Source organism: Mirounga leonina, unplaced genomic scaffold (genome assembly GCF_011800145.1).
Source record: "Mirounga leonina isolate KUSES-001 unplaced genomic scaffold, KU_Mleo_1.0 Mir_129, whole genome shotgun sequence".
In the NCBI taxonomy this organism is placed as follows: Eukaryota; Metazoa; Chordata; class Mammalia; order Carnivora; family Phocidae; genus Mirounga; species Mirounga leonina.
The window spans coordinates 21,053,412-21,080,892 of record NW_023270323.1 but is presented as its reverse complement, the minus strand read 5'-3'; the positions used below and the strand labels follow the sequence as shown (position 1 = coordinate 21,080,892).

Below are 27,481 nucleotides of genomic sequence, written 5' to 3'. Positions count from 1 at the left end.
ATGTTTAGGCTTGCCCTAATATATAATTAACCCACAATCGACCCTGACAATAAGATACTGTTGAAACAGACTGAAGAGATTTTATTCCCAACCCCTTCAGCCTACCAAATAATCTAAGGGTTTAAGAAGTACTTATAGACCATGATGAAAATGTTCTAAAACGGACCCTGGTAATGGCTGTACGTATCTGTGAACATATGAAAAACCGCTGAATTGTACAGTTTGAATGGATGAATTGTATGGCACATGCATTATATTGAAATAAAGGCATTTTAAAAAGTACCTAGCCCAAGGCCTCACATACATTATGCATTCATTAAGTATTTACTGAATAAATCCTTTTTTTTTTTTTTTTAGTGAGGGAAGCAGGATGGTGCCAGGGAAGTCAGACAGACCTGGGTTTGAGTCCCAGTTCTACAATCTAGAAGCTTGGTGAGCAGTGCCTCGTAGGTATAATGGTGCTGATAATACCATACTCTTGGGGTAGGTATTTTGAGGATAAATTGAGGCAACATATGTAAGTCACTTAACACAAAACCTGACATATAAAAACTCAACAAGTAGTTCCCTTTTCGCATCTATCGTCTTTTCTGGGTTCTCAATATCTGACTGTTTCTGATTCAAAGTTCTCCATCGGGAGCTTCATGGGCCCCAGTATGGCTTCATCCAGCATCTTCACACCATTACCTCATGGCTCAATTGTTCTTTGGCCAAGCCCTCCAGCCAGGACTTGTATTCCAACGTGTTATCCATAGAACTGCTCACCAGCTGTGGCCTCAGCATCCGCCAGGGGAGTCCTAGACGCAGCACAGACTCCACGGCTTCTGCCCAGTCACTAAGGGAGATGAAACCTACAGCAACGAGATGATTTGTTGGCTTGTCACTTATAAGTCCAGTGTCCTGCAGTGCAGACTTTTTTGTCCCAACATACTTCTTGCTGTCTGCAGGTAATAGAAATAATGGGCACTGTCACTATTTTTGTGGGTCCAGGTAGAGTTTGCTGGAAACTGGGGTTGCAAGATAAAATACAGGATGCCCAATTAAATAAGAATTTCAGAAAGACCACAAAGTATATGGCCCAAATATTGCATGGGACATAATTATATTTTAAAATTATTTGTTGTCTATCTATAATTCAAATTTAATTAGGCATCCGGTTTGTTTGTTTGTTTTTTAAGATTTTATTTATTTATTTGACAGAGACACAGTGAGAGAGGGAACACAAGCAGGGGGAGTGGGAGAGGGAGAAGCAGGCTCTCCGCTGAGCAGGGAGCACGATGCGGGGCTCGATCCCAGGACCCCGGGATCATGACCTGAACCGAAGGCAGACGCTTAACGACTGAGCCACCCAGGCGCCCCTAGGCATCCTGTTTTTGTTAAACATCCTGTTTTTGCTAAATCTGCCAACACTATTGAAAAGTCACATAACTCTCCTATAAAGGATATCCTAAAACTATATGTATATATCTATATATAGAGAGAGATATATGTATATATCTCTATATATATAGCATTAGTTGTTGATACATATATGAACAGATATTGCTGTGAATTTATGATTGTTACTGTTATTTTCTAATAGGGCTATATATATGTGGTCAATGTCTATTAGACATTCTATTGAGTTGAACAAAGACAAAATTTCTAGCTTTGATTATAGAACACAGAATAGATATGTACACACTAAGCAAGAACAAGAAGCCAAATCATTGATCTTTTGCTAATTTTGGATATATGCTTGTAACCTCCCCCACTAGTTGCTTTTTGCTTAGTTCTGGACTTGTCACCATCCCTTTCACTCCATTTCTTTTCACCATCTCCGTCTATATTTAGCTAAATTCACATTCTGTTAAAAGCTTGGAATTTTAGGGGCGCCTGAGTGGCTCAGTCGGTTAAGTGTATGCCTTCAGCTCAGGTCATGATCCTGGTGTGCTGGGACCGAGCCCCGCATCGGGCTCCCTGCTCCGTGGAAAGCCTGCTTCTCCCTCTGCCCTTCACCCTGCTTGTGCTCTCTCTCACTTTCTCTCAAATAAATAAATAAAATCTTTAAAAAATAAATAAAAGTTTGGAATTTTAAAATTTAGAAAAGATAACTGGAGCATTAAGTTGAATAAAATGAAGAAAGTAGTCAAAGATGTCCTTTGGTCATTAGTTCAACAAATATTGGTTTGATAACTTCTGCGACACAGTTTTTCTTGGCCAGCTTCCTTTTAGGAATATTTTCTTGCTTGGTCTCACCGGTTCTTTTTGTTTTTGTTTTTCTTTTTTAAAAAAGATTTTATTTATTTATTTGACAGAGAGAGGCACAGCGAGAGAGGGAACACAAGCAGGGGGAGTGGGAGAGGGAGAAGCAGGCTTCCCGCCGAGCAGGGAGCCCGATGTGGGGCTCGATCCCAGGACCCTGAGATCATGACCTGAGATCATGACCTGAGCCGAAGGCAGACGCTTAACGACTGAGCCACCCAGGCACCCCATGGTCTCACCGGTCTTATCTGCATCATGCTTCTTAAATTCACCAAGAAGATGGGAGGAATGAGCAAATAACTTTTCCCGCAGAGATCTCAGAGCTGACTCCTCTACTCTGCTAATCCTGGGACAGGAGATGAAAATAAACATTTTTAAGAAGTTAACATAGAGGAAATAGCCATGGGTTTGTTTTTCTTACCACACTCCTCTCTCTCTCTTAACATCTCAATCTCCCTAGAGCTCAGTTTGGGGGAGGAGAGCTCAGTTTTTGAAGGAAAACCTCCATCTCCTATTTCTCCCACTTCTCCCTGCTGGGTACAAATAGGACCTGCCCCTGTCCTTCCCAGTGCCAGATAGTGGTTACAGAAAAGTTCTGGAAAAAGACCACCTTTATGGTAAAGTTATCCTACTATACTGCACCTCAATTTCCCCATTTGCAAAAGAGGGATAAAAATGGTACCTACCAAGAAAAAAAAAAAAAAGGAAAGAAAGAAAGAAACATGGTACCTACCTCATAGGATTATTGTGAAAATTTTAAAAGTAAATTCATATAAAGCACTTAGAAGAAAGCCCAGCACATTGAAAGCACTCAGTAAATAGTATCTGTTATCCTACTCATATGCTTTCCTTATAATTTATTATTATGTTAAATATGCACAAGGCAAGATTTATGAATAATGAAATAACACTAATTTAGTTTTTCATTCTTATTGGATCAAAAGAGTAATGCTGGGCACAGCACTAGGCCCAAAGTAAGTGTTCAAATATGAGGAGTTGAATGAATAAAAAGATAAAAAGGGATAAAGGTAAAGAAAAAAAGAGATAAAGGTAAATCTATACTTTGTCCTGCCTCATTGAGGAACCAGCCATTCTATAAATGATGACCAGATAACCTATCTTTTCCCACACTAACAGTTCCACACACACATGTGCACACACATACACAGAGTTTCAATCATGTTTGATGAAAATCTTCCTTGCAGTTTAAGGTATTTAGCATAATAGTCCTTAAGTGGGCTCCATAGACCTCCCAGGAGAGTGTGAACCGCCTAAAACTCATCCTTAAATGTGTGGGTATGTGAGTGTATTTGCTTTTTCTGGAGGGAGTTCATTGTTTCATCAAAGGTTAGAAGAAGTATGGGACTCCCTGAGGCACCTGGGTGGCTCAGTCAGTTAAGCGTCCAACCCTTGGTTTTGGCTCAGGTCATGATCTCAGGGTTGTGTGATCGAGCCCCACATCAGTCTCTGCACTCAACGGGGAGTCTGCTAGAGATTCTCTTCCTCTCCCTCTGCCCCTCCCCTGCTTGCGCATGCTCCCCCTCCAATAAAAAAATAAGCAAATCTTAAAAAAAAAAAATATGGGACTCCCTCTCCCCGCCAAAGTTTACAAACCATTGGTTTAGCAAAGCATTTAAACTATCTTCTGTTATGTTGTCGTCATCCATCATTATCATGCAGGGATGTAGTATGGTGATGCTCTCAGGAGCTGTCTAGATGTACAAGGCTCTCTGTTTCTACATCAAGCAGCAAATGGTGAACACTAACTAAATGCAGGTCTCTCCATGGATTATCTCAGTCCTCCAACACCCACTGAGGTAGGTCCGATTATTATGCCCATTACAAAGTAACTAATCCAAGGTCAGATAGCTAATAAGGGGTGGGACCAGCAATCAATCTTGACAGGTGAATTCCAGGCAAGCTAACCTATTATTGTGAGGTGTGGATGTGAACCAAAAGTAAATGGATGCCGAATGAGGCCTCTTCTAAGAAAAACATGATCTTGAGTTTATGGACACTGAGCCATCAATTATGGATGGTCAGGGACATTTCCCCCTTACTTCTGCTCCAGGGAGTTGAAGTTGTTGGACAAGTGATTTCTGGGTAAATTAGGTGATATTTACTTGCTTTCATACAATCAACGAATATTTCAAAGAGCTCTTACAACACCTAAATCCCATGGAATCGGGCATTCCAGTTGCCCGGGGCCCACCTCTGAGACTGTGGTGGTGAGGCTGCGGTGAGCCTAGGGTGGCTGAGTTTTGGTCAGTCCTCCTGGTTGATGCCTCTGCACAGTAGGTTTGACTATCACTTAATGAGTTTAAATTCTCATATGAAACTTCTTGAGTGATGCTGGCCTTGATTTTTTTAATAACTTGAGGGTTTAATAACTCTTGATAGTTAATAACTCAAGAGTGATTTAAAATAAGGCACTTTTATAGCACTCACACAAGGCAGATGTTAAATATTAATGTGTTCTCTTTCCACTGGGTTTATGTTAACTTTGTTTTGATTTCTAATTAGTCCATCTGATAATTAAAGAAGCTTGTTCAGGAGCACTAAAACTGCATCTGTTAGCAGCTTATGTACTCTGAGACCATCTTCTTGGTGGGAGGCAGGACTGCAAGTCTGTGAAGGGTGTGATTTCTGAGATAAGACTGCCTGGCTCAAGGCTTGCCTTCACCGTGTGTTAGCTGTGGGACCATGAGCCAGCTGATTTAACCTGTGTTCCTTGATGATCTCCTCTATAAAACTGAAATTCGTATGTATTTCATAAGTTCATTGTGAGACAATACATATAAATTCTTTATAATAGCACTTAGTGGGTGGTAAGCTCTCAGCTAAGGTTAGAACTCAGAATCATCTCAACAGAAGCCATGTAAGTAATATTACACACTTCCTTCCCAGGACGAAAAGGGCACCGTCAACAAATGTGTGGACTGAAACCCATCTGTCAAATCCCTAGAAAACAAAGAAACTTTGTCTGTGGCTTATGGGGCAAAACAAACTCTTTAAGGATGAGAAAAAATGTAAGAGTGACCCTGGAAAGACTCAGTGGCCTGGTATATGGACTTTACCCAAGATGCACCCATTGAGAATAACTTCTGGAGGAAGCAAATTTGTTGCTTCCATTAATGGTGGGTAGGTACAGATCTTAAAGTGTATGGAGGAGAAGAAACAGGACCCTACATTCTCCTATTGTAGACCTTATTGCTGACATAGCTAAATTTTGTTGTTGTTGTTTTTGTTGTTTTAAGTAGGCTCCATGCCCAGCGTGGAGCCCAATGTGGGGCTTGAACTCACAACTCTGAGAGCAAGACCTGAGCTGAGGTCGAGTCGGACACTTAACCGACTGAGCCACCCAGGTGCCCCACACATTATGAATTCTCACTTAGAATTTGGATAAATGTAATGATGCTGGACATTTTGAAGTTCCTACAAACACCATAATTCTGTTTTTCTGAAAATCGTTCATTAAAAAGTCTTGCCTTTGCCTCATAGTCAGCATGTGGGTTGCCTTGTTAGCTTGATATTGCACGATGTATGGAGTCAAGGCCGGCCCCAGCTTGACGTAGGCACCTCTGTTACTGCCAACTTCATAGTAGTTGGAGGCAGAAAAGATGGTTAACACCTACATCAGAACAGAGAGAGAAAGGCATTCAGGTTCACTGAAGAACTCAAGAACTCTTCACCCTCCTCGACCCCACCCATGGATCTTTTCAATTTTTAAAGTCATCAGTGCTAGTAAGGCAGGAGTTGTGATTCAAGCAGTAACAACTTGAATTCTGATGGGATATCCATAACATGATATCTTTTTTTTTAAGATTTTATTTATTTATTTATTTATTTATTTATTTATTTATTTATTTATTTATCTGAGAGAGAGTGAGCGCGAGAGGGAGAACACCAGTGGGGAGGGGCAGAGGCAGAGGGCGAAGCAGACTCCCTGCTGAGCCGGGAGCCCGACAGGAGCCTGGAGCCCAGGACTCCCAGGATCACGACTTGAGCTGAAGGCAGACGCTCAACCAACTGAGCCACCTGGGCATCCCACAACACGGTTTCTTCACATTTTTATCTCAAGGACAACAGCAGGGGTCAGACAAAACACTTCATTTGGTTCAACTTAGAGGCAAGCTGGATCGGATAAGTTGGGAAGGCCATTATAATCGGTACACCAGTTGTGAAAGCTGGTGTGAGGCCTCACTGTGGAGCTTCCTACAGAGAACTGTCTTCTAAGATGTTCTGTGAAAAAAGTTTCCACACTGTCGGTACATCGGGAAATGGTAGACACTGCATCTCTTCTTGGAGATTTACAAGGAATACAGGAAACTAAAGGTCTCGGAAGTCCTGCAGTAGACAAACTTGTATTAACCAAACGTTTCTTAGATTAGTTGATCTCACTTTTTGTTCCCCCCGCATGGAAACCTGTTATTCTCCTGGAAAGAGTTTTCCTGGCAATACTCTCATCCTAGCGGCACTGGGCTAGGCAAACGTTGTAGGATTAAGATGTGCAAAGATGAGTCAGGACATTGAATATGCTCCTGAGAAGACAAACAATCCTGAATCCCTGCTGGGGCGCAGTGCAGAAATCCTGTCACCCCGTAGTGATGTGACTTAAGGAATGGAGATGTGGCTGGGAAAACCCCAGGCCATATTTCTGTCCTCAAGATGGGACAATATCCGCCCCTCTGTTCTCCTCTCAGGGCACTGCTGAGTGGTTGCAGCAATCAAATTTTGAGCTTTAAAGAGGCTGTGAAGGGCGCCTGGGTGGCTCACTTGGTTAAGCATCTGCATTCGGCTCAGGTCATGATCCCAGGGTCCTGGGATCAAGCCCCTGGACAGGTTCCCTGCTCAGCGGGGAGCCTGCTTCTCCCTCTGCCCTTCCCCCACTCACGTGCGTGCGCACGCGCGCGCTCTCTTTCAAATAAATAAAAATAAAATCTTTAAAAATAAAATACATTAACATACTTAATCTCAGGAAACCCTCAACAACTGAGGGTTCCTGGAGTGGAGGGAGGTGGGAGGGATGGGGTGGCTGGGTGATGGACATGGGGGAGGGTATGTGCTCTGGTGAGCGCTATGAATTGTGTAAGGCTGATGAATCACAGACTTGTACCCCTGAAACAAATAATACCTTATATGTTAATTTAAAAAATGTGAAAAAAAGAATAGAAAAATAAAATTTAATATTTTTATTCTTTAAAAAAAATAAAATAACATACTTTGAAAACATTTGCCATAAATAAATAAATAAATAAATAAATAAATAGGCTGTGAAAGTCAAGGATCAGTGACTATAAAGGACCTAGCTGCCTTGAGCAAGTGGGAGAACAAACACAAGGCGCAGTTGACTGTGAGCAACCAAGCGCCTGCGCTCGTCCAGGCTGGGAGGAGTGGTCTGGACCACCCCCGCGCCACTGCCGCCTGGCGCCCACCTTGCGGCTGTGGCAGAACTCGTAGCCCTCAGGTTTGCACTCATGGGAGCGGATCAGGAACTGCAGGTTGTATTTCTGTAGCAACTGTTCTGTCACATTAGGTCCAAAATAACAGCCTCCTCCTCGAACGGTGTTAGCCTTGCAACCCTCCTGGGCCATGGGATCACTCCACAGGATATCGACCACCTGGAGAGACCAAGAGATGGATTATTTCCTAAAATCTAGACAGATATGCAGAGTCATTCCTATGAAAAGAGGAAGAGAAGGAGGAGGAGTAAATAGCAGAGGAGGAGAGGAAGAAGAGCATACAAGTATTTGCATAAGTGAATAATTTTCCATGTGATCAATATTTGACATATGCTTTTATATTTTTTAAAGATTTTATTTATTTATTTGACAGAGAGACAGGGAGAGCGCAAGCTGGCGGAGAGGCAGAGGGAGAGGGAGAAGCAGGCTCCCCACTGAGCAGGGAGCCTGACTCAGGGCTTGATCCCAGGACCCTGGGATCATGACCTGAGCTGAAGGCACTTAACTGACTGAGCCACTCAGGTGCCCTGACATATACTTATATTTTGAACACCTGAGGTTCCAGAATTTTTTATTACTCACAGAAGGAGCGTGTGTATATGTGCATATTGTTTGACAAGCATGTTACCCACTTTGTTGGAAATAAATCTTATATGACAGCTCAACATGTAAACCAGATAAAAGGGAGCTGCTCTGGGAGAAATCTTCAGTTAGCCCCAGTGCTCCAGGCTCCTGGACATTTGCCCCAAAGAGAAGGCAGAAGTTATGGGACTGGCAACATGATCTCTCATGCAGTGTTCACAACGCCCCGGCTGTGGTCCTGGGAAAGTGCAATCAAATGTTTCAGTTCTTCAAGTAATTTCAGCATTTTTAAAAGAATTTGCAGAAGAGCTGAACAACTTTTCCAGCAATTCAGGTTCTATCCTTATGTTACTGCTCAGGAAAACACTGATGGCCAATCTTCTATAATTTACATGAAATAATCAGATGTATTTTGGTTGTTGACACCCAATACTTTCTAAACGTACTTTTGAGGGGGAAAAGTGCATTTGATTTGTAAATATTGGAACACTATTATTGAGTCATGTTTTGCAAAAGGAGAGATTTGCATTTATTTTAAAATTTCCACTCTACATTGCTGCTGAAGCCCAGGATCGATAGCTCAGGGAGAATGTAACGGAAACCCAATATCTATCTCTCTGAGGTGTCTAGCCTCAGAGTCAGCTGCGACTCCTTTTTCTCAGCACCCTCCATCCAATCAATCCGCAAGCTCTGCTAATTTTAGCTCTTAGCTAATTCTGCATTCTCTCCTTTTCTTTATTGGATAAACCATAAAAAAACTGCCAGGGTTATAGTCAGAAATGGCTGAACACCAGCAAGGTCCCATAGGGCTACTAACTCCGCGGCGCAAGCTCACCGCGTGGATCTCCCGCACGGATTACAAGCGCCCCTGCCACAGCCTTGTCCCGGCGGAATGTGCGCACCGGGCGGCTGCCAGGGTCCTATCCAGGCGAACACTGTGAGGGCCTACTCTGTATTCGTTCTCCTTCTTCCTTCCTGCTACCAGAACTCTGATGGGGAGTTTGGGGTGGCAATGGGCATCGCTGAACGCTTGCTTTCCCAGTCTCCCTCGCAGCGAGGGGCGGCTCTATGACACACTTCGGGAGATTCTGGAAAAGCCTTTAGTTGCCTAATAACAGAGGCCCACAGAAGCTGCTGACCTAACCCATTTGGCCTTGAGCTACATAGTCATCTTTCTGACACATTAAAAACAAAACATCACGGAATAGCATCCAGTAAGTCCTGGCTTACCTTCCCACCCCAAGGAGGCTAGGTCACTAAACCACGTTTACTCGGGCAACAGAGCCCACCGGCCACAGCCGACCGACCTCTACGAAACTCTAAAATATGTGAGTTATTAGGCAAATACTAATATCCTTCTGGGCTGTTCTAACCCCAGGGGGAGAGGGAAAGGGGGTGGGAAAAAATCCCCCGAATTCACAGGGAGAGAAGAGATTCGCTCTGTTTAAAAGCCCCCCCCGAGGACAGCCAAACGCCAGGGAGCAGCCCCTGGCCACCCCCACCTGCTTCCACTCCTCCGGAGTGGGCTCGGGCGGCTCGTCGGCGTCCGAGTCGGCTTCTGGCGTGACGAGCAGCGGCTCCCCCTGCGCCCGGCTCCCCGGGAAGCCTGCCTGCTGCCGGCCCCTGTCCAGCTCCAGGTCCCCGGAGCGCCGCGCCCGCCGGGCCAGCTCCTCCGCGTCGGCCGGGCCGCTGCAGGGGATGCTGGAGGAGCGGCCGGCGCGGGGCGCCCCGCAGGCGCCCAGGCGCAGGGGCGAAGCGGGGAGAGAGCGGCTCTGGGGCAGAAACCACGGGGTGGGTCGCCCCGCGCAGCTCGGCGGGGTGGCCTTCTCCTGCGTCGTCGCCGGTTTCCCGTTCTCCTTCCTCGTTTTGCGCCTCAGGGTGGAGACGATCTAAAAACGGCCAGAGAAGACACAGATGGCGGCAGGAAACCCGAGGTGGTTTCTTGAGTAGCCCCTCTAGGTCAGCGCGCTCACTAGCGCTGGTCCTGCTCCCCCCCCCCCCCCCCCCCCCACCCCCCTTGCGCAGGATGAGCACAGGGCTGGCGAGGAAGCCTCTAGAAACGGTCAGGGCAGTTGGATACTGCTGTGATATTCAAGCACGTGATCCGTGGGCTTAAATTTTTTTGTTCGTATTTCATTTTTCTTGTACTTCATATATGTTGTATTTTACAAAAGTTCTCATGTGTGACAAACTGGACATTTATAAAACCCGGTCCTCTGCCACAGGTAATTGGAGAAATCCTAAGCAAAACTACTGTTTTCTCTAGGAGCCTAGTGAATTGTAGACAAGGATGGGAAAGGGCACGTCTCAGGAAGGTGAGCCTGTATGGACTTTCCTGTTGTTCAACCGGGTGCTAAAACAAAGGAGAAGAAATGCAGCTTGTGGTTAAACTATGTTGGAATAGGAAACACTTGTTGCTTTGCCGTGGGAGAGGCAGGACTTCGTGGCATCTCACAGGAAGTGCTATTTTACCTGTTGAGGAAGGGGAAGAGCACCTCTTTTCAGCCTGGACCTAATTGGAAAGGGAATCTTTTGGCCAAAGAGACTGAGTATGGTCCCTGTCACTGACTCAGAGGCATCATGGTACTGGGACCAGGCTGACGATAGAGTCACAAGCTGGAAGAATTCTGATCATGGGAAAGAGAAGGGTCAGGCCACAGAGCACAGCTGTGGCACCTAGCCCCCATTCCTGGCATGCCTGAGTGCCACAGTGGAAACCGAGGCACACAACATTGGAAGGGTATCAACGACAGAGGTCTGACGCACAGCGGGAACTCTCTGCAAGCGCATAATCAAAGAATGAGAAGAAGAATCGATTTCTGCAAATCGATGTAAGGACTGTGATCCAAGGAAGCCATGTCTTGGTGTGGACTGGCTTAGGGCAAGGACAAAGGACACTCAGAGAGGGTCAGCAGAACCTGAATGATGTTTCAAGAGGAATCCAGATTGAATAGAACAGAACAGAGGTGTTCTCTAACTTTGGACAAGCTCTAATGACTTCCTAGGCAGCTTAGCCCGGGGCATAGAGGGTGAAAGGCCACCAAACGTGAATGGAGTGGTAACCCCCTCCTTCTCTCCTTGTTGCAACTCAGAGTGAGGGCCGGACCAGGTAACTGGTAACCTTTCCATCCTCAGGTAACTTTAAGGATGTTATTATCTGCCCTCAAGAGACATCCCTAACTTTGATTTTTAAGGAGAATAACAGCGTTAATATGTATTGCACCCTTTGTAAATAGATGTTATGCTGGGCACTTAACATGAATTCATTGATACCCTCAGGCCACCGCTATGAGACTGCATCCTCATTTATGGTTTTACACGAATTGATTGATTAGCCCTCACACCCTGTGAGATAGCATCCTCATTTATAGTACAGATGAGAAACGTGAGGCACAGAGTTACTAGAACATTACCAGGATTGAATCCAGATATCTGACTCCGGGGCTCCTACTCTTGTGTTTCCCGCCCAAGTGATCCCAGGACTTGGTACAGATGGCTACATCATCCCTCCCCAGAGCTTTGCAAACCAACTATTGGGAAGTTAGCTTTTTGCTAAGCTACGGAAGATAAACTGTTCTTTAGCATTCTTTCCCAAAGTCCCTACTTCTCCTGTATATATTAAATGTGATTCTTCCCATTAAATGTGAATCTGCTTTATCGTGACTTGCTGTCTCTACCTCCAGACATAGATACAGCAAAACAGAATATTTGAATTAAAAAAAAAGTGAGGTGCCAGACATCATGCAGAATTGACAAAAGAAATACTAAGAGCTAGTTTTAGGTCCCTTTGGGCCCCTCCTCCTTTATTAAGAACATGAAGGGGTTGAGATTATGGAGAAGCAGAGAGGGGATTTATAATGAGGATTTTTGGAGGAAGCTATTGAAAATGTTGCAGGTGCCCCCCTTCCACCTCTGCTAAGGAGTTATCCTTTTCCCTTTCCAACACTGAGTTTGTGGGTGCAGGGACACATATCTCGTCTTTCAGTCACCAGACCACAAGGGGCCAGAGCCAGACCTTGATATATAGGACTTGAATCCAGAAACCTTGGACTGGATGCAATTATGGGATGAGACCTGAGTGTAGACTCCATTGGGGAGGGGATAAGCATGGTTCTACGTGTGGCAAGCAGGATGTGCATAGAAATTTGGGGAGCAACAGGGACAGATCAAGGCAGAGTGTGGCTACCCAACATCTGTCTACTCTTCCTCCTTAGAAATAGAAACCCAGATTGTTACAGATACCACCTGGAATGAAGAATACACTTTCCAATCTGCCTTTTGGCTAAATGTTAACATGTGACAACATTCTGAACAGAAATAGGAACAAAAATTTTGTGTACATCTGAGTGTCCTTAAAGGGAAGAAACATGCCTTTCTTCTACACTGCTAGAACATGGTCGTGACGGTTTGGGCTCAGGTAGCCATGCTGGGTCATGATGCAGCATGGGGGAGCAACAAGAAAGCAGGAAACTCGGTCCCTAGTGACTTCGTGGTGTTACTCCCCCAGCCCTGGACTATTGGCTTCCAGTGCTTATTTACAGAAAGGAAGAGATAATCATTAAGCCATTGTTATTTGAAGTTTTCTGTCACTTCAGCCAAATGTAGTTCATACCATTTCCACTTGCTGAGTACAAATTTTGTAAGGCATGTGTACACACATTTTCATTTAATCCTCACAACATCTAGGATACAGTCACTCCTATTCCTATTGTATAGATTCAGAAACTGAAGTTATAATAAATAACTTTTTCAAGGTAATATTCTATAAGTAGCAGAAACAGAATTTCTATCCATTTGTCTCCAACTTCATGGGTCATGGCATAACCACTCACCACACCTACTCAAGGGAAAAAGAACATATTTCCCTACTTCAGTATCTGTGTGGCAGACTACCACTCCCCCAAATCTAGTTTCCCCTTCTTTGCCATAGGAATGGAAACCCCAACTTTTGTACCATGCATGTGGCCAACCAGAGAGAAGACTGCATTTCCAGCCTCCCTTCCAGCAAGGTGTGATCATGGAACTATTTTCTCAACAATGGGAGGAGAGTAGAAGAGAGGTATACAACTTCTTCCCTGTATCTTTAAAGGGCAGGAATATTCTTCCCCCGCTTCCTTCCTCTCTCCTATTGCTTGGAATACAGATGTGGTGGCAAGCCACCTTGGCCTATACAGATGAGGGCATGGGAAAGATATCCTAAGGATGGCAGAGTAACAAGACATAAGAAGGCTTGGTTCTTGGAAAACCTAGTAAAACGAAGCTGCTGTACCAGCATGTTCCAAGACTCAAACCAGGGTCAGTCTGATTCTAAAGCCATGCTCTTTCATTTATGTCTCATATAACACAGACTTAGATTAGTTAGAGTTGCCCAAAGCACACTGGCTTGTGAAGTAATGAGTTCTCTGTCTTTGGAACTGCTCAGCCGAATGTTGTCAAGGATATTGCAGTAGGGACTCCTGTGTTTTGGAAGGGGTAGTTGGAGTACAGAAGCCATAGGACACCATTCAAGCATAAGAGTCTGTGATTAAAATAGAATCTTTGTTTTCTAAAGTTTTACTTCCAAAGTGAAACAGAAAACAGAGATGTGTGGATATTGGAGCTTAATGCATTCTGTCTCTCACCCCCTCCTCCTGCCGGTTCTTGTAAACGCCCTGAGGAAGGCACCATCTCTGGTTATCTCTGCATCTCCCCTACCACTTTCCCTGCACAAAGTAAGCCCTTTAAACATAGTTGTTGAGTTTAATTCGAAATTGATCTTCATCTTCCTATCTGCCGATTGCCTCCTCCCTGCATGAAGTAGGCTCTCAATATGCATTTGTTGAGTTTAACTGAGTTATTTGAGAAATAAAGGCTCTTCACATACAGTGACTGAGGGGTATTTATTAGAATCGTCTAGATCAGGGATGGCAAACAGATGGCTCTCGCTGCCACTCCCCACTATAATGTCTATAGCAAACATCACTAATGGATCATAGTGTACTTGCGCCTTGCCCCCAGACGTGGGATCTTAATCCTTCTCCTTTTAATGATTTAATGGCTTCTTTAATGATTTAATGGCGTCCCCTGGAGTCAGCATGCAAGATGACATTTATTTTATGCTGCCAGTGAAACTGGGTTAAATTATTATCAACTGGGTTATTATTATTAACTGGATTAAATTATGGTGAAATATGCAATATTTCATTACTCAGTCAGTACCTTGTGCCTGTCTAGTTTAGCCAAAAGCTCCAGGTCGGTCATGTCTGACACTCCGCCATGAAGAATCAGGACTTTCTCATCAACCAGAGTGGCCAGAGGAAGCCAACAGAAAACATCTTGCAGTATTTTTAGTATTTTCTTGCCATGTATCTGGAAAATGATATTAAGCTATTAAGTTTCCAATGATACACTCAACTTACCTGAATTAAGAGAAACTTTGACTTTTATTTATTTTTTTAAAAGATTTTATTTATTTATTTAATTGGCAGAGAGAGAGAGAGAGATACAGCGAGAGGGGGAGCAGGAAAGGGAACACAAGCAGGGGGAGTGGGAGAGGGAGAAGCAAGGAGCCTGGTGCGGGGCTCGATCCTAGGACCCTGGGATCATGACCTGAGCCAAAGGCAGATGCTTAACCACCTGAGCCACCCAGGCTCCCCTGGAGTACATATTCTTAAGGAAAGAACAGACATCACTCTAACATAACACTATGGGCAGACACAAAAAGGGACATATTCTATAATTCTACCCAGAATCATGACCTGAGCTGAAGGCAGATGCTTAAGGACTGAGCCACCCAGGAGCCCAAAATTTTTAAAGGTAGCATACCTTATATTTATGCATCACTTCCTTGGTAAAGCCATATCTAGATTTAGAAGCAAAAATAGATATTAAATTTAGTGACAAGAGTTATGATATAACTGAATTTTTATAAAAATTCATATTCTGTATACATATACATATACTTATATAGAAAAGAGACTGAGGAATAATTGCCAAAATGTTTACAATTATAGCATTATCTCGGTTCAAGAAATTATGGGATATTTTTATTTTCTTCCTTTTGCTTATCTGTATTTCTTACCTTTTCTAAAGAGTATGGGTATGTGAAAAAAAATTAATGGTTTTATTAGGAGTAGGATAATGTGTAAGTTTTAAGGAAATATTTTAAATGTCAGACATTGTGTATTCCTTTATACAATTGGAAAACTACTTTTATTTTTTTTTTAAGATTTTATTTATTTACTTGTCAGAGAGAGAGCACAAGCAGGGGGAGCGGCAGGCAAAGCAGGCAGAAAGAGAAGCAGGCTCCCCGCTGAGCAAGAAGCCCAATGCGGGACTCGATCCCAGGACCCTGGGATCATGACTTGAGCCAAAGGCAGACACTTAACTGACTGAGCCACCCAAGCATCCGGATAACTACTTTTAAAATGCACCTAACAAATCAGAAGCTCTGACAAAATAACTTCTTACAATCACAGGTAAACATCAAATACCCAGCGTGTTTAGTTTGTTACCGTAAGTTCACCATATAGTCCTCATGGTTTCCTCGGTTAAGATGGAACTCTTTTGGGTAAACCAACATGAAGGCAAAAAGAACCATCAGGATCTCTACTGAATCCTTGCCTCGATCCACGAAGTCACCATTGAAGACGTAGGCCTTCTCTGGTGACGGGAGGCCATTCTTCCCAACAAGACAAGTCCGAGAAGCAGCAACAAAGGAAGGGAACAGGAAATCAGGTTGAGCCACTGTGTATTTGACAGTTAACGTCAGATCGAAAAATTCTGTGCTTTCTGGCTCTCCTCCAAACATGAATTGTCAAGAAAAGATGCAAGTATCTTTTTTATTGGTCTTATATTTCCTTTCTAGCCAGGCTGAGGTTATGACATGCTCATCAAAATAGTGCTTTATACAAAGCTGGAGTCTTGCCATGTGGTATGTGCAAAGGAAACCAAACTTGTGATCCAAAGGCCAATTTTAAGTTCTGGCCAAAATATCTTTTTTTTTTTTTTTTTAAGATTTATTCATTTATTTGAAAGAGAGCGAGAGAGAGCACACCCATAAACTGGGGCGGGGGGCAAGGGAGAGGGAGAAAGAGAATCTTAAGCAGACTCCCCACTGAGTGCAGAGCCCAACGTGGGGCTCAATCCCATGACCCAGAGATCATGACCTGAGCCAAAATCAAGAGTCGGACACTCAGCCTACCGAGTCACCCAGGTGCCCCTGGCCCAATATCTTTAGTAATAACAGCAATAGCTGTCAGATTTCTCAGGATTAAACAAGACAATAAGTGGGAAAATGCTTTGGGAAGCACAGTATATATAAAGTAACTTTACATTAATAGGACATTCATATATGTTGTTACATGTTCTATATTTTATAACTAAAAACAGGAAAATAGCTTTCAGGTGCTTTGATAATCAACAATTTTCTTTATTTGGAAAAAAGGAAATCAATTACTAAATAATGATTCCTTTTCTTTATTAACCTCAGATTTTTAAAACAGTTTACAAAAATATACTAAAATATAATACAGTGCTATCTTTTATATTATTTGCTACTATGTAATTTTTAATAATTTAAAATAATATTTTAAAAAATCCAAGCAATGGTTAAGCATTTGTTTAATAGATACTGCATCTGAACTTCTAGAATAAGCCTCAGAGCAAGACAGGATCTTAAACATTCATACCTTATAAAATATAAATATTAAGTCATCCAGCTGGCCATGTAAGTCTCCTAATAAAGATAGAAAAAGAATATCAGTTTCTGTTGGTCCTTACCACTGTGTCTCATTTTTACTGTAAAAAGGGAAATACCCAGAAAAATCTGACAAAGTGATGGTAACTCATTTTTCCATATGTAAGATAGAGATAAATATGAATTTCCCTTTTGCAGGGATAGTTAATATTGAAAGCAGAAAACACAGTATTCGTTTTCTACATGATTATCATAAATAGTAAAGGAAGCAAAGATAGGCAGGGTTGCCAACTCCAATGAGAACTGGAGAGATTCTGCCCCATCCAAAGTAGGAAGCTGCTATTCACTTATGGGCTCCTGTTAGGAGATTTTTCAAGATATGCTGGAAATCTGGATTTTAATATGAAATCCTCCAATTTTCAAATGTTGGAAATTAATTTTAAAAATTTCAGAACATTCCAGGCCAAGCAAGACCCATCTGCAGTTTGCGTGTGGCCCTTGAGGTGCCAGTTACAATCCTTGGCGTCTTACAGTCTGCATTCCCCTACGACACAGGACATCAGTCCGTAGCAGATGTGTCAACATCACTGAAAACATCAGGATGTGGCAAGAATCATGATTGACAGGATTTCTCTCTGGCAGAAGACCATCTGTGGGTGGAAGGAATCATGTGCTGGGCCATTAGGGCCTGCTCAAGTAACAACAAATAAACTGTCTTCTGACAAAGGAGGATCTGGCTCTTTGCAGGGATTTTGCTCTGAATGGAGGTCGTGAGGGAGGGGGCAAATCTGAATCGCCTGGGAAATAGAGCAGAGCCTGGGCCCTCTTGCCCAGTAGCCCTTCTTGGCACTGCTTCTATTTCAGTGAACGTGGAGTGAATGCATGAGCGCTGTCAGCGTGCATCCCACCTCCGGCCAGCCGGCCTCTAATCTCCCCATCCCAGGAGCTCTCTTGTTTGCATCTAGCACGTGGCGCCATCTCTGACCGGCTCTTACCGCACACAGTGACCTCCTCGCTGTAACAGGTGGAGACACGGTTGATGTTTGGCAGTTGCACCAGGTGTTTCCTGGCTTCATGCAAAAGATTCAAGACGTAGCGAGCATGGAGCTGCTACTAGGAGGAAGAGGGGGGAGAAACAAAGCAACACTGATAGTCCTGCAGCAAAATGGGCCTCGCCTTTATTGCTTAATGACTGACCCCAATCACCCGAGACCCCAAGACTGACCCTAGTAAACTGCCCCTGGGACCCAATGCATGAATCCTCTCTTTTTCACCCATCTTCTGCTCTCATTTCTGCTTTTCATCGTCACCAAATATTGAACTAATTTCCTCTTTCCTATCAACTCGATGAAAGCTTTCCTTGCCTTTTGCTTGGGAGAGATGCATGCTTGTCTCAGCGAGGTGTGAGTTAAGTGCACACATGTTGATGGTACTGAGTGATCCTTGACATTACAGGGGAAACCATCCCAACTCCTCCTGCAATGAATTCTCTTCATATGGAAGAAAGAAAGGGCTGGAATCCGGCATAGAACCAAAATCTGACCACTTCTCACACCTCTGCCTCTACCACCAGGGTTTCAAACCACTGTCGCCTTTTGCCTGGACCATGGCAGGACCTTGACTGGTCTCCCTGCTTCAGCCCTTGCTCCCTACCCTCTATTCAGAAAACAGAATGATTATTTTAAAAAGCAAGCCAGATTATATCATTTCCATGCCAATGTCTCCCTATCTCTTTGAGAAGAATAGGAGTCCAACCACCCTCCCCTCTGCCTCCATCCCCTACACTCTTCCCCGACCCCCTCCTCACCAGCGACAGTGGCCTTCCTGAGGTCCCATGACACTAACCCCCTAAGTCCAGGGCTGCTCCTTTTGGGTTGGGTCTGGCCTCCCTCTACATCTTACATGGAGTTGTTGGAGACGCAGGGGCCCCAGAGTGAGCTTACTTGTTTCAGTCTGAAAGCTTCCACCAGGGCAGTCGCGTGGTCAGGAAGAAGTGGGAAGGAGAGACGTGGCCCTGTGTAGCTGTCCGGGACCGCTATAGATTCATAGTCACTGAGTTTCTCCATCTCAGCGTCCTGGGGGAATGTCTTCTCAGTGAACATGCGGTTCAGGAAGTCTCCTGGTCAGGACAGAGAGGGAAGGCCAGCTTGTGATCAGATGGGCAGTCCACGGGCAGCACGAACAGTCTTCCCCTGGACCATGCTTGACGTGGAGTGGGCCAGTCTGGTGTCGGCTCCAACACCAGGGAGGAGAAAGGAATGGGAGAGTGACAACAGATTAAGGTGGACAGGAGAAGAGGTTATGCTTTTATGTCAATGCCATTTTACTTTTATTTTAAAAGATTGCGACGTGTCAGACTTAGAATGAACAGAAATTTAGGAGCCGAGGCTTGTAAGCAGGAGGAAAGGGAAAAGCCTTGGTGGAAAAAAGAAAAAGCTCACAGGCATTTTGGTGCACTGTGAGTGTGGCAGAAGCCATGAGACCTTCCAGGGCCCTTCAGGCAGCCTCCTCATCTCTGGCCCAGGAGCTCGGCAGGCCGATACTGTGGAATTAACAACCTTTCCGATCCACCCGGCCAGCGGCCTTTAACCAGTGAGCCTCAGGAGTTGACATATGAAGGCTCCAGTGCCCTGCCTTCGGTGGGATCATTCCAAAGCGTGGGTTTTGCACTGTTTCCCAGGCACACTGAGTTGCTAGCTTAGTAGCACACACCCCCCTTTAATGGCGGCTTTCCGTTCCCTGAATTCCTTCCCCACTCGCTCCCCACCCCCCACTGTTCCCTGCATTTATTCCTTGCACCCAAATTCTTGTCTCCAGGTGTGCTCCTGGGAGAACTCAGAAGCTGCCATTGATTTGTCAGCCTCCTTGCTCGTTCCCTGACTGTCACCGGATCTACGCTTCCTCTGCCGCCCCGCTCCGTCTGACATCTACGACCCTGAGACAGGAGGATGTGCTGTATGGCAGCTCGTACTCACGCTCATGGTTGCTGCTGGGGGTAAAGTGATCCACAAGGTAGCTGAAGAAGTCATGGAGCTGAAGAAGAACCAGAGACTCGGCTTTAGAGATGAGTGCCAAGAGAACCAGGAGGGGTCCAGATCCGCCGCGCCCGTTCCGGGCACTGGGGCCGTGCTGCCCCTGGGCTGGAAGGCAGAGCTCTGGGTGACTCCACCCCCCATCCCGCCGCACCTTGACCTGGTCTTGCTGTCCCGCATACTCTATCGACTGGAAGATGCGCCAGGTGCAATGCCGCCTCATCTCCAGCCGGGCCGCATAGCGCCGGTACCATCTCTGGATGAGGGTTGCTGCCCTGAAGGCTGTGACAGGGACGGAGAAGCGAGCCTGTGAGCCGGGACTCCCCGGGCCGAGGGGGGGAGGGGGCCGGGGGGGGGGTAGGCGAAGGGCACCTCTCCTACCTTAAAGTGGGGGCAAGATGGGCAAAGCGCCAGCCATTGCCACCGGTAGGAAGGATTTGCCTTACCACCGGCTGGGGTGCTCTTTTCCCCCTTCCCACCCCCACCCCCCTTCATTCTTACCTCATCGTTATGCTACTATCACTGGAGGTTTACTGGAATTCCTACTTTTTGCTGAAAACACTATGGGTAGAGCTGGAAAGGTTGGATTGCCAGGATTCTCAAGAAATGCAACCTGGAAAGGTGGCAAGCGGGAGGCATCCTTGGAGAGTGGGACGATGCGGGGGTAGAAGGTGGGAGGACATTGTGACATTGTAGCAACAGACTGGCTATCAGGCTTCCTGGGTTCTAGGCCTGGAAATGCCCTCATCGGCTGTGTGGCTTCCCAGGAGTTTTACCTTCCTGGGCCTCAATGTCCCCATCTGGAAAGGGGGATGAACTAGAGGACTGGGGAAAACAAACAACAGACACACAGATGACCGCCTAGAATGTCAGGGGGCAGTAAGTGCTTGCTGGGCTGTGCGCTTGCTATCCCCAGACTCGTGACGGCCCTGCGGGCTGTCAGTGTCCCCATCACCATACTTGGGTGACCGCACTGGCCATCTGATCTGTGGGTGGCCTTTGGGCCTCTCCTTCTGCCGGGACCTGTGCTGGGTGGCTGCGTCCACAGGGTGACAGGAGGAGGCTTACTTCTTCCCATGACCTTTATCACCCGTGGTCAAGGACCACGGCCAGAGAAGAGAGCCGCTTCACATAAATAACGAGGTTCTTCTTAAGCTCCTGGGCCTGACTGTGCCACTGGTGATGAATGGGGTATTTGTGGATAAAGCGGGATTAAAAAGGAAACCCTGCAGGTTAATTCAGGTCAACCTCGTGAACAACAGGCAGACTGATTTAATATATTTAGCCTGCATTAGAGAGCTAATAGAACTCTGGCTGATTTCCCTGAGAGGAAAGTCACTGGTGGAGTGGAAAAAAGAGAACCAGGGAGGAACTTAAGCAAAGCTGAATGTGATTTCCTATGACAAAAAAATGTCAAACTGTAGCTGTTTCTCAAAGGCACTTACCAAATGCTAAGTGACGAGGCTGAAGCTCTACGGCTGACGTCTGTAGACCCATGTTCAGAACAGTGAATGCAATGTCCGGAGTAAGTGCTACAGACCTTCTAGAAACTGACGGGAAGCACAGATAGCTGGACCTCGCCCTAGGCCTGCAGCGTTAGACTCTCTACAGGGAACCCAGGGGCCTTCAGGTCTCACAAGCTCCCCACACGGTTCTTATGTGCCATGAAGTGTAAGCAATCCTGAGGAGTATCGGGGCCACGGAGGTTCTGTGAAAATGTTGTTTGCTAACACCTTGCTTCAACATTTCGAGGCGAGTGCTGCCAACTAGACATATTCCTTCCTCAGGGCCGAGAGAGCAGGCAATGCCTCTTTCCTACCTTTCCCCCCACCCAGTCCTGCCAGTGGTTACCTTTAACCGAGATAGGGGCTGTGAGGGGCAGGGTGGTCTAAGACCCTCTACCCCCTCCTTCCCAACAGCACAATCTAACACGCCTGGGTTCCTCTTGTCCCAGCTTTGTGTGCACTACATGCAGGACTACAAGTTACAAATGTGCCTGGAGGTTAAAACGTCACGTTAAGAACAAGGCGACTGCATGGACAGGGAAAGACCAAGGGGCACCAAGGCACCAGATAGCAAATAAAGGGCTGTCTTGGCAGTATAGCCTCCTGGAGGGCCTGGCTGGTGTGGTCAGGAGAGTATGCGACTCTTTTCTCTCTCTCTCTCTGTCTCTTTTTTTTTTAAGTAGGCTCCACGCCCAGTGTGGGGCTTGAATGCACAACCTGAGATCAAAAGCCTCATGCTCCCCCAACTGAGATAGCCAGATACCCCTAGAGCTTGCAACTCTTGATCTCAGGGTGTGAGTTTGAGCTCCATGTTGGGTGTTGAGATTACTTTAAAAATAAAATCTTTAGGGGCGCCTGGGTGGCTCAGTCAGTTAAGTGTCTGCCTTCGGGTCCCGGGGTCCTGGGATCGAATCCCAGGTCAGGCTCCTTGCTCGGCGGGAAGCCTGCTTCTCCCTCTCCTGCTCCCCCTGCTTGTGTTCCAGCTCTCACTATCTCTCTCTCTAATAAATAAATAAAATCTTAAAAAAAAAAAAACAAAAATAAAAACAAGAGCCTCCAGCCCCAGCTACCCAGAGAATCATGGACAAACCACCCAGCTGGACCCTTTGCAAATTCCAGACCCACAAAATCACGAGCAGATAAAACGGCTGTCTTAAGCCACTAAGTTTTGGGATAGTTTGTTATGCAGCAATAGATACTTGGAACAGGAATTATATAAATGCTTTACAAAGTTATAAAACAGATTTAAAGCAAAATGAAAAATAAATCTATCCCCAAAGATTAAAAGCAAAAGTTTAGGGGTGCCTGGGTGGCTCAGTCAGTTTAAGCTTCCAACTCTTGATTTTGGCTCAGGTAATAATCTCAAAGTGGTGAGAATGAGCCTGGTGTCTGTCTCCACGCTGAGCATTGAGCCTGCTTAAGACTCTTTCTCTCCCTCTCCCTTTTCCCCTCCCCCACAACTCACACATGCTCTCTCTCTCTATCAAAAAAACCCAAAGGTTAAACAAGTGAAACTAACCTTATATAAGTTGGAAACACAGAATAGAGTTACTTTAAATGACTTGAGAATTCAGTAATTTGTACATCCCTAGTGGACATATCCAAAGGACAAAAAGAACTACAAAGAAATCTTAAAGAATTTTCAGTAATCACATTGTTTATAATAGTATTGTTACTGTTCTGAAACTATTATTTATATATGGTAGGATAGAGTAAATAATAATAGTGTAAATAGTAGTGTCATTAGGGAAAAAGATTTTTTTTTTAAAGATTTTATTTACTCATTTGAGACACAGAGATACAGAGAGAGAGAGAGAGTATGAGCAGGGGGAGAGGCAGAGGGAGAGGGAGAAGCAGGCTTCCCGCTGAGCAGGGAGCCCGATGCGGGGCTCGATCCCAGGACCCTGGGATCATGACCCGAGCTGAAGGCAGATGCTTAACATCTGAGCCACCCAGGCGCCCCGGGAAAAAGATTTTTAATGAAGAGATAGATATAAATATATCAAGTCTGTTAAGTAAAAATATTGTGTTCCTAAATATAAATTGGTCATGGTGAGTTTTTTTCTCTAAATAATACATGTTTTCTGGATCTGTTCACTGAAAAGGGATAGAAAGGTGGAGGCCAACCAGGAAGCAACGAATACCCCACACCCTAAAGAAGTAGCTACTCTGGGGACAAAAAGGTACAAGATGACCCTGGGACATATTGTCAAGCTAGACAGCAAGGAAGCTTACAGAGATGCTGAAGCCCATGTAAACAAGGTGTAGTCACTATTCCCCTTGCTTTTCTCCTACAGACCTTTGGCTACCTCTCCTCAGCCTCCTTTGCTGACTCATCCTCTTCCACCTGATGCTTAAGCCCCAGAGTCCTTCATGGCTCTGTCCTTGGCCCTGGTCTCTGATTTGTCTTTACTCTCCCTCTAGGGTACTTCAGGGACCCATGGCCTCAATCACCACATAACATTCTGATGCCTTCCAATGCATATCTCTCCAGCCCAACCTCACCTCCAAAATGCAGATGTCAATATGCACCCACCTTCTCAGTCCTTCTACCTGCATGTCTCACAGACACCTCAACCCCAGCAAGTATGAACTCATCATCTTCCCTCTAGTCAGAATTGGTTCTCCTCCACTATCTTTATGTCAGTAATTGGCAATAATTCCTGCCCAGTCTTGCTAGCCAGAAAACTGGAAGTCATTCTTGATCCATCCTTCTCCCTCACCCCATACATCTACTCAGTTGGATCCTGTCAGTTCGATCTCCTGAATATTGTTGGAACTTACCCTCTCCTATCCCTGCTGCCAACAACTCTGGACCAAGGTATCATCATCTCTTGCTTAGATGACTTCAGTAGCTTTTGGACTGTTTCTTCTTCTACTCTTACTCCCTCTGATCCCTTCTTCACAGAAGCCGGAGGTCTTTTAAATGTGTATATCTTACTATCAACGCCCTATTTTGAATTCTTCAGTGGTCCTTCATGCCTTTAGGATAAAGTTTAAAATCCTATAGACGCTGAGTGATCTGGGCTCTGCCTACCTTGGCAGCCTCATGTCATGCCATCCTCCCTCTCGTTCATGTCAGACCATTCAGACCATTACTATGACTCGCTCCTTTCTACCTCATGACCCTTGTACATACTGAACCCTCTACCTGAAATGCTCTTTCATCTGCTTGTTGCCCAATTTTATTTCATTCACTTGTGCATGTATAATTTGGGATAACCCCTAGTGGACAATACTGACTCCTCAGCACACTTTAACTCAGTCAAATATAGTTCGCCAGCTCCTAAGATGTTCAGCTGACATTCTGGTGGTTTCCTCATAAGGAGGAGAAGCTGGTTTTCAGGAGTTGCCTGAGGAGAAATATAATGGTTTCCTTCTTCCATTCTAAGAAACCTCTCTCTATGCAATGTAGGCTTGGGGATACCTAGAGCAAGTTTGGGAGATGGGAAACACATACCTTTCTCTGCATTCTGGAAAGCAAAGTGATGTTGCGTTGAGGTACCGCTTCCCATAGTGTAGGTACAAGGTTTCTGCAGGACACAGATAGCAGGTCAGAGGGAGAGCAAGTTGTTTGCTGACAAAAGGAAGAAGGAATCTGAAAGAAGGGAATTCAGGCAGAGTATTAGTTAGGTAGACCAAGTTATCTATGGACCTTGTCTCCCACATTATAAAAAACATGAGACTATCATATGAGAGCACGTTCCCCACCTCTGCAGTGTCAGTGAATGAGGTATTCCTCCCCCTGAAAATTCCATTTGTCATCTCACCTCTCTCCCATATTTCCAGCCTTTCTACTAGCTTTTCCTTTTCAGTCTAGAAACATCCTGAAGTCTCTTCTCTTACAATCTCAAAGCTAATGATCATCATCATCATCCTTTGACTCCTATATCCCTCTAGCTACCAGCCAGTCCCGCTATTCTTCTCATTTAGACTTCTCTCAAGAGTAGACTACATATTTTCTCCTTAATTCCTCTTAAAACCACTTTTTACTTACCTATTGATCAAAACCTTTCATGCTGATGTCTCCAATGCCTTCGTCTTTTCAGTCCTTACCTTGCCCAAACAGCAAAACCATCTGTCTCCACAAGCCCCACCTTGATCAAAATTCTACTCCTTGGGTTTCTGTGATGGCGGGCTTCCTTGCATTTGCTCTACCTCTCTGACTATCTCTCTCCTTCTTGAGCTCACTTTTCTCTATCCTTTAAATGTCCATTTTTATTAGTCCTCTAGTCTCAAATGTCAGGTCTCCTTACTCTGAACATGGTCCCTGGATGACTGAATCAATGCTCACATATTCAACTATCGCTTCCCACCTCTCAAATCTATATCTCCATCCCAGATTATCCATACACGTTAGTCCCACATACCCAGCTTCCTGCGAAACTTTCATTGGGGTGGCTCATATTCCATGTGCCACACACAGAACTCATCTCCCTAAAAGCTTATTCCTCCAGCCTCATCTCTCTCCTCTTCTTTCTTCAAACTCTGCTCTTTGACTACCATGACCTATGCATTTTTGTTTTGACTTGGAATATTCTTCCTATCCCACTCCTCTTCCCTAACTTGGCTAACTTTACTCATTCCTTAAGGCTCACTTTGGACATCACCTTAGGGAAGCTAGTTTGACAGGCCCCTCCTGTGAGCTCCCGAATATCCTATTCACATCTCCATCACCACAATAATATATTATAGTTTCCTATTTTATGTCACTATTAGACTACCAGTTCCTTGAGAGCAAAGACTGTGTCTGAGCAAATTCATCATTATATCTCTAGAAATTAGACATGGGTCTGACATGTGGCAGGGATTCAATAAATATTAATTGAATAAATTTTTATTTTTACCGTATTTATTTATTTATTTATTTATTGCCACATTTATTTTTACATAACAAAGACCAATCTTTTTCTAGCTCCTTTTCAGGAAGCAATGTGAGATGTACTGAGTTAATGTTGAGAGTGGATTCCACTATATTTTTCCCCTCCCTCACATCTCTCCACTCTACTTCCTCTATTTTTAAAGGTTATTGTATTGGGGATTGTCAAAGAGTTATTATATTTTCCCTTGCAAATCAAAGAAAAGCCTCACCTTGCTTGTGTTAGTTAGCTTATTTTGACTAAATAATCAAAGAAAAAGACTATTACCTCTTTTGTATGTGTGTGCAAAATGATTCCCAGATATAATGGATATCATGAAACCAGAATCTGAGTAATGGGTCAAAATGAGTATCCATCATGACTAAATCAATCCAACTTTCTCTAGATACCTGAACAGTTTTAGAGCTGAAAGGGGCATCAGCAATGATTGAGTCCACCAACTCACTTACAACTTGTTTTGATAATCGGTAACTTGCCTATGGAGACACATTGTGTGCTAAAGTGTTTGGGTTTTGGAAGTGCACAGGTGCAGGTGAGCATTCCAGCTCAGCTTTTCACTAGACCTTGATCGCTTAACCTCCCATAAACTCAGTTTTCTCATCTACGTATATATTTGAGAATAATAAATAATGTATTTAAAGTGTTCTTAGAATATGGTAGAATCTCAATATATGTTGCTAGATTGGATCTGATATATTTATTTTAAAATATCAGTAACCAAAAACATGTCCCTGGCTTAAATTTAGGAGGCAGTAAAAGACATACTATCTCAATACAGCATTGTTATGAACTGAATGTGTCCCCCGGAAATTCACAAATTGAAGTCCCAACTCCCAATGTGATGGTATTTGGAGGTGGGGCTTTTGGGAGGTCATTAGGTTTAGGTGAGGTCATGAGGGTGTCCTTATAAGAAGAGGAAGAGAGTAGATCTCTCTCTTTCTCTTTTTCTTTCTCTCTCTCTCTGCCATGTGAGCAAGGAGGTGGCCATTTGCAAGCCAAGAAGAGGGCAATCAGTACAAATCAAATCTGCTGGCATCTTGATCCTGGACTACTCAGCCTCCAGAACCGTGAGAAATAAATAATGTTGGTTAAACCACCC

The 27,481-nt window shown here is 44.6% G+C and overlaps 2 protein-coding genes across 4 annotated transcripts in view; both read right to left on the bottom strand.

Moving 5' to 3' along the window:
* The window catches only part of PPEF2 (protein phosphatase with EF-hand domain 2), a 32,814-nt gene that overhangs the window by 2,942 nt on the left and 2,391 nt on the right, over nt 1–27,481 (bottom strand). Inside the window, exons 2-15 of one of the 2 annotated variants that reach the window (XM_035004776.1) lie at nt 24,963–25,035; nt 20,152–20,279; nt 19,941–19,998; nt 18,909–19,084; nt 17,961–18,075; nt 16,958–17,004; nt 15,782–15,948; nt 15,093–15,129; nt 14,487–14,636; nt 9,791–10,177; nt 7,680–7,865; nt 5,733–5,875; nt 2,484–2,590; nt 688–851 (exon numbers count right to left, since the gene is read on the bottom strand). In XM_035004776.1, the coding sequence (XP_034860667.1) occupies nt 688–851; nt 2,484–2,590; nt 5,733–5,875; nt 7,680–7,865; nt 9,791–10,177; nt 14,487–14,636; nt 15,093–15,129; nt 15,782–15,948; nt 16,958–17,004; nt 17,961–18,075; nt 18,909–19,084; nt 19,941–19,998; nt 20,152–20,279; nt 24,963–25,035 (1,938 nt within the window). Of the gene's footprint in view, nt 1–687; nt 942–2,483; nt 2,591–5,732; nt 5,876–7,679; nt 7,866–9,790; nt 10,178–14,486; nt 14,637–15,092; nt 15,130–15,781; nt 15,949–16,957; nt 17,005–17,960; nt 18,076–18,908; nt 19,085–19,940; nt 19,999–20,151; nt 22,345–24,962; nt 25,036–27,481 lie in introns of those variants that run through there. The other variant, XM_035004777.1, reaches the window with a different exon arrangement.
* NAAA (N-acylethanolamine acid amidase) overlaps nt 24,963–27,481 on the bottom strand; it is a 37,325-nt gene continuing 34,806 nt past the window's right edge. Inside the window, exon 11 of one of the 2 annotated variants that reach the window (XM_035004782.1) lies at nt 24,963–25,035. The gene's annotated coding sequence lies outside the window, so the exon portion shown is untranslated. Of the gene's footprint in view, nt 25,101–27,481 lie in introns of both variants that reach the window. The other variant, XM_035004779.1, reaches the window with a different exon arrangement.